The sequence below is a fragment of the Emydura macquarii genome, unplaced genomic scaffold (genome assembly GCF_026122565.2).
Source record: "Emydura macquarii macquarii isolate MOO-44397 ecotype Brisbane River unplaced genomic scaffold, CSIRO-AGI_Emac_v2 contig_1513, whole genome shotgun sequence".
NCBI lineage: Eukaryota > Metazoa > Chordata > Testudines > Chelidae > Emydura > Emydura macquarii.
The window spans coordinates 14464-25404 of NW_027131650.1; the positions used below are offsets into that span (position 1 = coordinate 14464).

Below are 10941 nucleotides of genomic sequence, written 5' to 3' on the forward strand. Positions count from 1 at the left end.
CCTGCCTGCCCTTCGGGCCTTGAATATCTCCCCTTGTAAGAAGGAAAGAACCTGAAACTGGGCCACGATTCTGTAAATGGGTGAGATGGGAAACCCGGAGTCTAGCAGAACCAGGGTGTCTAGGCAGCTGCCCTCTCACATTCAAACCGTCAAAGACAACACAGCACTGCAAAGCCAAGGTGTTATTTTCAATCATGACATTTTTATTTTTCAATCCGTCTATTTCCCAAGCTGAGCGAAGCAGAATTTTCCAGTGTGGGATGTGGAGATGTGGAGTGTAAAGTTTTAACACAAAACTGATTTGAATAATCACAACCCACCACAATATTTACCAGCGTTATGTAAATCACCATCATTGCATTTATCTAGCACCTGCCTTCCCAGCAGCCCAAAACACGTCCTGAGAGTGGGTAAATAGCCCCGGGTCACAGACACTGGCCCACATGGAGCTGTAGCCCCATGGCACAGACCCTGGCACAGTGCACAGAGAGGCTCCATGGCGCATGCACTACACCAGCACTTCCCTGTTGGTCCCTTTGGCTTCTGTTCTGCAGCTCTGAGGTTTCATTCTAGGCAGACGGAGCTCCCAGCCTTTCTGGGCGAGAAGCTCCTGTTCTGAGTGTGACCCAGAGCCAGGCTGAATCTGCAGGCAGCCGGGGCAGACACTTGGCTCTCGTAAATGGGCAGAGCTCTGCATCAATGGGGCTCCAGGCAGGCCCAGGGCTGCTGCTGTGCCCAAATGTGGGAAGGATCATAAGCTAATTTAAGACAAGATATAACAAGTGAGTTTGGCAAGCACCGGGTAAGAAGAGGAGGGTGACCGAGGGGCAGGCTGACACTGACATGATCATGCAGTTACATGGGCCCCAGGAGTTTTCAGTTAAAAGGTTTATTGGAATTTCTTTCTATTCTATTTCTATTCTATTCTATTCTATTCTATTCTATTGTATTTCTATTCTATTTCTATTTTCCTTTTTGTCCCTGAACCTTTTCCACCCAAAGTCCCTTATTCGTTGACCCAATGTGGAAAGCTGCTGTGCAGCTCTTTGGTTATTTCCTTTAAAACTTCAGCTGACTTTGGGCTGTCTTTGTTACAGTCGTCAATAAAAATCTCGATGGATGGTCTCTTGTACAGGTTTTTTAGCTCGTTGTTCAGCTCTGTCACTTGCATGGCGTTCAGGGTGCTGCCTGGCTTGTTTATCCCCAGGAAGGCGAAGGAGAATTTCTTGTTATTGTTTGAATGATTACAGCAAACAGCTGTCCAGATGTGACTGGGCACCACCACCCTCCCTGCATCTCTGTTGCTGTTCCCTCTGTTGTCCTTAATGGGGATTTTGTACTTGGGGTGGGGCACCGCTCCTGTTATTAGGAAGGGTTTCCCATCCAGATTAATGCATTTCTCTTTTAATTGCTGCTGGAGGTTTCGTTCCAGCTCGTACCAACGGATCCTATTGAAGCAGGGGTCCTTGGGGACCGCATTGGTGAGGGTGAAGGTGGCTGTTCGGCCTTCACCACAGTGGAATGAGTTTGGGTTCAGGTGTCCTCGGTCGTAGCCTATTCTATTATAATCTGCATTGACGGCTTGGCTTGTTTTCAGGTTTTGAAGCACATCGCTTTCCTTCTTCATGTTTGTCTCTTTGGCACCAGACAGCTGGGAATAGAGAAGGCCAGAGATCTTTACATTCAACTGACGTCAAAACGTCCATGACACAAACTCAGAGCAGCAGAGAATTAAGGGCAAAACCAATCTCTCTGTCTGTCTCTTGACTCTATGTAATTTCATTGCCCTTCACTGAATCCCCTTCTTTTCCTGCTTGATCTCTTTGATTTAGGGTGCCCAGCAAATGATTTAATGCGCTGGCTAGTTCTCCCAGCATCACAAGACAGAGCTCGCATGTCTCCTGGCCCAGATCACGGCATTAAGGCCCTTGCATGATCAAGACTAAGGTTAGACCAAAGCAGTGCTTTTACTATCAGAGAGGTGACTTATCAATGCAGTGCCTGTGGTGCACACTATCTGTACAGCACCCATAAAGAGGGGGAAGGGGTGCTGGGGCCTCTGTGGGGCAGAGTTATGACTGTTGGGGTGTCTGAACTATGGGTTTCCAGAGTTTTGAATGTCTGGGTTTCTTGTACAATAAGATTAACATTAACTCTGAATCTCTTGGCTGTATAATAGTTGTTTTTTACTAGCTAAAACATTTTCATAAGGATTTTTACCCTTTAGTTACTCATTTGATCTGAACTTCCCCTTTATGAATTTGTGAGGTTTTGCTTGTTTGTTTGTTTGCTTGTGGAGAAGAACAATAGAAAGAGAAGTGAATTACCACAAATATATCACAAAACCCAGCCAATCAGCAAAACCACAGCCTTCTTACCTCCATTCCTTGACCTCATTTTTGCATTTGCCATTTATTAAAGTATCTCCCACTGGTGGTGTATAAATCTTTCACTAGCTGCTCTATAAAGCAAATGAGCTCTGACCCAGTCTAATGCTGAGACAAAGTGGGTGAGATCATCATTTACTGGACCAACAGCTACTAGTGAGAGAGACAAGCTTTCAAGCTACACAGTGTTCATCTTCAGATATGAAGAAGACCTGAAGAAGAGCTGTGTGTAGCTCAAAAGAGTCTCCCTCACCAACAGAAGTTGGTCCAATAAAAGATATTACATCACCCCCCTTGTCTCCCTGATATCTGAGACCAGCATGGCTACAACAACACTGCAAACAGCTCTGTAATGCTATCAGTTATTCTGGCTAGAAGATGTTCATCTAGGACCGTTGTGGCCTTTTCCAGCCTGTGACAGAATGTACCTGGCGTTCAGACCCTACACACCATCGTGATAATCAGTGTACAGGGTGTGTCTTGCAAGGTATCATTTGAAAACTCATAAGTTGCTGGTCTGTATTGTCCTGATAAAATACGTGTGGCAACACTGTGTTATTAATACATGTTCTAAGCCACAGCCCTGCCCAAACAGAAGCTGGCACACAGGTCTGTCCTAAATGAAGGAATGTGTGTTTTGCTTAATTTGCATTTTAGCAGTAAACAGAGTCATCAAGCAGGAAGGGAAGAAAAGTTTAGACAGGTGGGAAAACCAGCAGGGAATATCCATAGACACTTTGTCTCCTGCATCTCTGCTGGAAATGCTTCTCAAATATGCCCTCCCAGTTTGACAGTGAACCATTGATAACCACTCTCTGAGCATGGTCTTTCAACCAGTTATGCACCCACCATGTCATAGTTTCATGTAGACCACATTTCCCTAGTTTGTTTATGACAAGGTCACCTAGGACTGTGTCAAAGCCCTTCCTCAAATCAAGATAAATCATACCTAGCGCTTCCTTCCCCTCCACCTGGCTAGTCACACTGTCAAGGAAGGAAATGATGTTGCTTTGGTATGATATGATCTTGACAAACCCATGCTGGCTATTCCTTATAACCCAATTATCCTCTAGGTGCTTACAACTGATGGTTTAATAATTGTTTCCAGTATATTTCCAGCTATTTAGACGTTAGGCTCGCTGGTCTATAATTCCCCGAGTCCTCTTTGTTCCCCTTTTTAAAGGTAGGCACTATGTTTGCTCTCCTCCAGTCCTCTGGGATCTCACTCGTAGGTACAGAACTCCTTTATGTATGTAAAAATGTGCCTGTGAGCAGGTGGCCTGCAGCCTCAGTCATGACTTCTGGGCACCTATCTCATGCCTATGCCCTAGTGGGCTCCTCAAACTAGGCATCCCACCTATCCTGCCTGTGGGACCCTATCCAGTGGCCATTCTCAGAAGCACCCTACTGGATTGGGCCCTGCACAAAACCATGACACTGCATAAAGAGTTACCCTCCCCCACCGTCCTTTAACCCAGTGGTTAGTGCACTCGACCTGAGTTCAAATCCTTCTTCTGCCTGATGACAGAGAAAAGATTTGAACTTGGGTCTTTCTCCATATTTAAAGAGGACCTTAACGGCTGGCCTGTGGGACAGGTGTCTCTCAGTGTCTCCTGCTGAAGCTGTTCCACTGGCTGTAAATACTGAAATAGTCCTCAGGGCACGCAGAGAGTGAGAATGACTCTATAGTTCAGTGGTTAAATCAGCCTGTGGGAGACCCGACATCCAGTCCCCCTGCTCCAGTGCATGTTTAGTTATTTATACTTCATGGAAGAGTTTCCATAGGAGAGGCTGAGGGAGACACACATCAGACAAACCAGTGGCTACCAGAGGGGCGATACTCAACTAGAAGCCCCTTCTCTGCATCAGGTGGAGGGTGGAATTGGGCCCAACTCTCCCACATTCCGGGCGAGGGCTCGAATCACTGGACTAGAGGTTGGGGGCAGGGGCAGGTCACCTCCTCTTCTGTTTTCTGTGAGAAAGAGCCAGCTCCAGGACAGGTGCACAGCTGTGAATCTGAAGCGGAGGCAGATGTACGGGTGTGGCGCAGACTTAGGCCCCTAAATCACTTTGAGGGGCAGGGCTTAGGACTCCCCTTTCCTCAGCATTTCTGATTGGCTAATGTAGGCAGCTTCCTCTCAGCATATGGCTTTTGTGGATCCCACTGTTAGCACCTGTCTGTCCCCATGCAAAGTGCAGGGAGCTGCACGCCCCACTTGGGGCTGTGGTGGGTTCCAACACTGGATATTGCAGGGCTGTGTCCCAGTCCCCTTTGTACCCTCCCGGGCCCTGTGGAAGGCCTCACTCAGGGCTGGATTCAGGCGGAGGAGCTACATGCCCATGTATGGCCCTGGTTCCTTGGGCTCATGGCAGAATCTCAGTTTGCATGTAAAAAAACCGAGTCTCTAGCTCTCATGTTTCACAGAAAAGCTTGAAAACGTGACTCGAAAGTGACTGACACAGAGACGCCTGCTGGAGTCTGCAGAGAGCTAAGCAGAGCTACGTGTGGGGGGGCTGCCCCATATAACGCAAGGGGAGTTAACTCCCAGCCCCACCGCTCTGGGGGCCCTGCCAGCCTCTTCCAGCAGGGGGCTCTGTGTGTGTGATCCCCCACCCTGGCTGCAGGGTAAGTACTGGGGGCCCTCAGCCATCACCCCACCTCTCTGCGTTCAAAAGGGGACCCTGCTTCTCCTGAGAGAGGCCCTGCTGCTGCTCATGGACAGAAGAAGGTAGCCCCAGGGCCCATACCTAGGGGATGGAAGGGCTCCCTGTGCCATCAAGGGCTTCATGTCGTGGTGCCTAGATGAGACCCAGAGAGATTCAGACAAAGGAGAGAGACTGACCTGCGGCTCCACCATCCATACTTTTCTCTCTGTTTCTGGGCAATTTTCTTCAAGCATAGTGTAAGCTGACCAGACTGGGATTCGGCTTTTCTTGTCATAAAAGGTTGCAAAATTATGTTTATCGCTATATTGCTGGCAAATCTTCGCTCTGTTTTGGTCATCAAACCCCTTGGGCTCAGTTCCTTTGTAGAAATATTCGTTGCATTTACTGAAATTGGAGACCACTTCAGCCAGCGCCAGCCCAGCCCAGAGTGAGGCAAAACCCAGCAGTGCGAGGGGCCCCATGGCTCACAGAGTGTCAGGGCCAGTCCCTCTGCAGCTGCTATTTATATCGTTCCTTGGATCCACCTTCACGGACCATCTCAGGCTGAGTAACCTGTGGGCTCCCTGCCAGGGACTTCCCGAGGGCTGGGCCAGGCCAGGCAGCCACAGCCCAGAGAAGGAGCAGTGCAGGGCAGGACAAGGGCTGTGTGAATAACTGACTGTTTGGTTCAGGTGAGGGCCCAACAAATCGGAGAAAAAGATTGATTTTGGGGCAACCCCAAATGAAAAAGTTTCACATTCTTTTGGTGAAACTGAACGTTGCAAAATGTTTTATTTCGTATTAAACAAACTGGTTCTTCTCAATTTCAGAAGTGAAACAGTTTCAGTTTAAAAAAAAAAATTGAAGGGGAATCTAAAACAAAATGTCTTCCAAAATGAAAAGTGAAAACATTTAGCTTCACAAAAATGCTAGAAATTGTTCTGACACTCCCCACCTGTGCCCCCAATTTTGTTTTCTGACAAACAGACAAAAGCAACTCTAATTCACCAATTGTTATGGTTGACCCGGATCTGCATTTTTCAAGGAAGAAAGGTTTTGCATTTACAGATTTGCCCAGCTTTAGGCAAGAACCCTCCAGGAGCTGAAGGCAGCACAGGGGCCAAGTCACTCATGCCCTCTCCACAGCTGTAGATTCTCTGCGAGGGCTGGCTGAGTCCTTTGTTTGGAAATGTGTTCAGTGTCCCCTCTGTGTGCCCCTCCTGCTCCCCCCAACCCCAGGCCAAAAGTTACAGTGTCTGTGCAAAAACACTACAGCTGCAACAAACCAGAGCCCTGGCACATCTGGAAGAGAGTGTAGAGCTGGGAGGAGCATTGTAGTGTGTGCACAGCCACTGTTTTCCTAATGTCTAACCTAGATCTCCATTGCTGCAATTTAAGCCCATTACTTCTTGTACTGTCCTCAATGGTTAAGAAGAACAATTTATCACCCTACTTTTTATAACGACCTTTTACATATTTGAAGAATGTTATGATGTCCCCCCTCAGTCTTCTTTTCTCCAGACTAAACAAACCCAGTTTTTTCAATTATTCCTCGTAGGGCATGTTTTCTAAACCTTTAATCATTTTTGTTGTTGCTCTCCTCTGGACTTTCTCCAGTTTGTCAAAGAAGGATATTAGGCTGGTTTGACATGACTTATTCTTGACAAATCCATGTTACTTATCACCTTATTGTCTTCTCGGTGCTTACACATTGGATTGTTTGGTTATTTGCTCCATTATCTTTCTGGGTACCATAGGTAAGCTGACTGGTCTATAATTCCATGGGTTGGCCTTATATCCCTTTTTATAGATAGATACTACTTATATTTGTCCTTTTCCAGTTCTCTGATATCTCTCCTGTCCTCCAGAAGTTCTCAAAGATAATCACTAATGGCTCAGAGATCTCTTCAGCCAGTTCCTTAAGGCCTTGTCTACACTAGAGAGTATGTCAACCAAAGTCAGCTTTTGTCGACAAAACACTGCTGGTGTACACACTGCAATCACCCACCGCTGACGCAGCTGCCCTTTTTTTCCGACAAAATAAAACCACCTTGATTAGAGGCAGAGACCTTTTATTGACAAACTCTTACTGACAAAGCATCAGTGTAGACACTGCGTTTGGTTCTCTTGCAGTAAACGGCCTCCAGAAAGTGTCCCACAATGCCCATCCTGACCACTCTGGCCATCAGTTGAAACTCTGCTACCCTTCAGTCATCCGCCCCTCCCCCTTGAAAGTCCTGGGATATTTTGAAACTCCACTTCCTGCTTGGTCAGGATGGAGAGTTCACATCTCATCTGCCCAGCTGAGGAGGGCGACTCCAGGCACCAAACGCTCTCCCACTTGGAGCACACCGGAGCTGCTGGACCTGATCAGCATTTGGGGAGAGTTTGCCGCGCAGTGCCAGCTCCTCTCTAGCCGTAGGAACTATGATACCTATGGCCAGATTTCTGGTGCCATGGTGGAGAAGGACTATGAACAGGACACGCTGCAGTGCCGAGCAAAAATCAAGGAGCTGCGGCAGAGCGACCACAAGGCCAGGGAGGCAAACCATTGCTCTGGTGCGGTGTCAAAGAGCTGCCAATTCTATAAGGAGCTGGAAGCCATCCTCAGCAGTGACCCCACCTCCACCCCAAGCACCCGTGGATACCTTCACGGCCCCGGGGCCAGCAGACACTAGACTCAACCCTGACAAAGAAGTTGTTGACGAGGAGGTGGAGTTGGAGGATGATGCAGAGCCGGGGACCAGTTTGTTTTGTGAGATGGGGAGTCAGGAGTGTGACTCTTTCGTGCCTAGGGTAGCCACCTGAAAATGCCAAGGGCAGGGCAGACTGCAAAAGGAGAACAAATTCTCCCAGCACTGGTGGGTGACACTGAAGTCAGACTTCCCAACCAGCCACAAACAATGCTTCTGATTCCCCACACTGGTTATCAAGATGCCAAAATAAATATATACACAGCCCTCTTTAGTGCATTTCAGTCTCTGGCTCCCAATCAGCCACTAGGTCCAGTAAAGAGACCAGTTATTTAAAATTCTATGCTCTTTATCAAAAAGGTTTCTCCTGACCCCAAAGGGTCAGCCACAGTACCAGATCAATATAAGTTTGGCTCTTTCCCAAAATACCACGCTGCCAGCCAATCCTTTAGTAACTAAAACTAAAGGTTTATTATAAAAAGAAAGAAAGAAACAGTAAGAGAAATGGTAAAGGATTAGCGCAATCAGATACATACAAATGATTTGAAAGTCCATATATATCAGGTTTCTAGTAGACTTGTGGAGTTTGCAGGCTTGTATAATCCCTCTGGTATACATCCAGTACCTGGATGGGTCTCAGTCCTTTGTTTCACAGCTTCAGTTATAGATGACTTGATCCAGAGGTAGATAGGTGGCTGAAGGCTGAACAGGATTGAAGACAAAATGGATCCCAGGCAGCTGCCTTTTATGTCCTTTGGTCTGTGCCATGCTGCTTGTGGAATTTTTTACAGGAACCAAAATGGAGTCGAGAGTCACATGGGCAAGTCCTGCTGACTTATCAGGTATATCTCTGGCTTCTCTCCCTGGGCCCCTTGCATCTGTGAATTTCTTAATGGGCCATTAAGCAGGCTATTGCTGCAGCCATCCTGTCTGAGTTGATACCCAGACACAGCACAATTTGAAATACAGATATAGCAACCATATCCATAACTTCCATTACACATATAACACATGAACATAAACATCATCATCTTGCTTAGCACATTATAGCCTTTCTAACAGTACCTGACATGGCACATCTCACATGGATTATTATGATTATGACATACTGATGTTAAATAATACAATATATGTCCCCCCCCAATCCAGCCAGCATGACAAGGAGCTCTTCTTGACTCCAGAAGGTTGCAGCCAGTCCCAGTCCCAGACCTACAGCTTTGGCATGCTGGATCCAGGTGAGAGAGGGGCTCAGGTAAGTGGGTTTTTTTTTAATCTAATGGTGCTTGTGTACATGAGGGAAAACTGTCCTTTGGTTTGTTGCATTATAAAGCTGGTTGAAGGGATAGAAATGCACAACGGTAGATCATGTGTTTGCGTGTGCTTCCCATTCCCCCTTCAGCTAGGCAGTGTGGCAGAAAAGCATGTGAATGCATGCCGAGATTTCCTGGGAATTCTCCAGAGAGATCTCAAGAAAACTTTCTTGGAGGTGCATGCAAATCCTCTGCCGAAGGTTCCTTTGCAGAGCAGCTTTGTTCCTTCCACCGCGGAAGGAAATTTTCCCATGCCAATTGGCAATCACTTGTGCAGGCACCAAAGCGGCACACAGGCGAGCGGCATAGGAGGAGGATCATGGATCATGCGCTCATGGAGGAGATGCACCCTAGCATCCTGCTTACTCTCAGGAGTGAGATATCAGCTTCTATGGCCCTGTCTGTGGAAAATGGTGGCACAATTTACAATTTTGTCCCTCTCAACCAGCATTGAGACCCCAAACAACCTCCCACCCATAACCTCTTCCCCAGGTTTATACCCCCTCCGCCCCCAAGGAAAGACTCACCGTTCCCTGCTTCACCATGGAGCTGTGCACTTGCCAGGGGACAGTGAAGAAGAGCTGTATTTAACAGTAATGCATCAATGCTGTTATTGCACTCACAATAATGTTTCTGTTCATTGTTTATTATGCTTCTGCAGATGTGGCCTTGCCAGTCAAACATCCCACACCTGCCGAACGGCTGCGGTTGATAGAAAGTGACCTCAGAGGAGCAAAGAGAAGATATTCCAAGAACTCCTCCAGGCCTCTGAGGTGGACAAAAAAGAAGAAAGGGCCCGGAGAAGCATGGATCACCAGGAGAGGAAGGAAAACCTTAAACAAATGATGGCAAGTCATGAGCACATGATAAAAGCCATGGAGGAGCAAATGGAGCTACTAAAGTCACTAATCATGCTGCAGACTGAAATCACGCATGCTCGCCCCACCCCCACTTTGCAGCTGATACAGAACTGCCCTCCACAAACTGCACCCATCTAAATAGTCTTGGACCTGTTCCTTCAGCACATGCCTCCTTGCTTACTGTTGGGATAGACAACTTTTTGGAGTGCATAAAATCCACGTTTTACTCCGATTGTCTTGAAAACTGCTTAGCCTCTTCGGAGCCAGGGGTAGGGGTAAAGATCCAAATTTGGGATCATTTGAGCAAGGGACTGCTGACGTGGAATGTACGAAAACTCTTCATTTCCTGGTTGTCAGAGTTTCAGTGCAGTGAACTCAGAATTCTGGATGGGCACAAGGCACGCAGTGGGAAACATTCACTCATGTTAATGATGTTTTGGATGGCCCCCTCCCCCCCAAGGAAAAATGTCATGGACTGTTGGACTTATCGAGGTTACAGAGAATCCCTGAAGACAAGTTCTGAGGTATTTGCATTTCTCAATTCTGGGGAAAGTGTTGACAACAGGTGGTGAGTGTCTTCCTGTTTAATTCTTGGAAAAGAAGTAAATGAGTCACAATTTATTAAGCGCCCTGCCCTGATAAGAACGATTTTGTGGAAAGAGTGATTTTCAAAGAATCTGTGTCTCACACGCAGCTCAACCCAGATCTGGGATAAAATTCAATGTTGTTTTGAAATGTGGAAATTTGGCCAACCCCAGGTCTGGAAGTAAAGATATTGACGAGTGAAGTCACACAGCACTGTGTCCAGTGTACTCCTGTGGGTTCCTGTTTAATTATTGGAAAAGAAGTAAATGAGTCACAAATTATTAATAACCCTCCTGATAAGAACGATTCTGTGGAAAAGAGGGGAAGCAGATGAGAAAGCAAAAGTTCAAAGTATGGATCCTTATTATTTAAGGGAAGAGGCCCAAGGGGTTTCTAGTTAGTATCAAAATCCTTCCATCATTTCTCCCTGTGCTGAGAAGCCCACACGCCAGATGCACTC

At 46.9% G+C, this 10941-nt stretch overlaps 1 protein-coding gene across 1 annotated transcript; it reads right to left on the reverse strand.

Moving 5' to 3' along the window:
- Positions 1-219: 219 nt before the first annotated feature.
- Positions 220-5515, reverse strand: LOC137157441 (endonuclease domain-containing 1 protein-like). The gene is made up of 2 exons (XM_067554692.1): positions 5231-5515; positions 220-1651 (listed from the first exon to the last, which is right to left on the reverse strand). Exons 1-2 carry the CDS (start codon positions 5513-5515, stop codon positions 1007-1009), a joined length of 930 nt encoding a protein of 309 aa, XP_067410793.1. The 3' UTR covers positions 220-1006.
- Between the last annotated feature and the right edge of the window lie 5426 nt (positions 5516-10941).

Bases quoted from the DNA above. Each gene is read 5' to 3' on its own strand.
- LOC137157441 (XM_067554692.1), bottom strand. From the start codon at position 5,515: ATGGGGCCCCTCGCACTGCTGGGTTTTGCCTCACTCTGGGCTGGGCTG. The intron at 1,652-5,230 runs GTCAGTCTCTCT...CTCTATTCCCAG, and splicing joins TATGGATGGTGGAGCCGCAG to CTGTCTGGTGCCAAAGAGAC.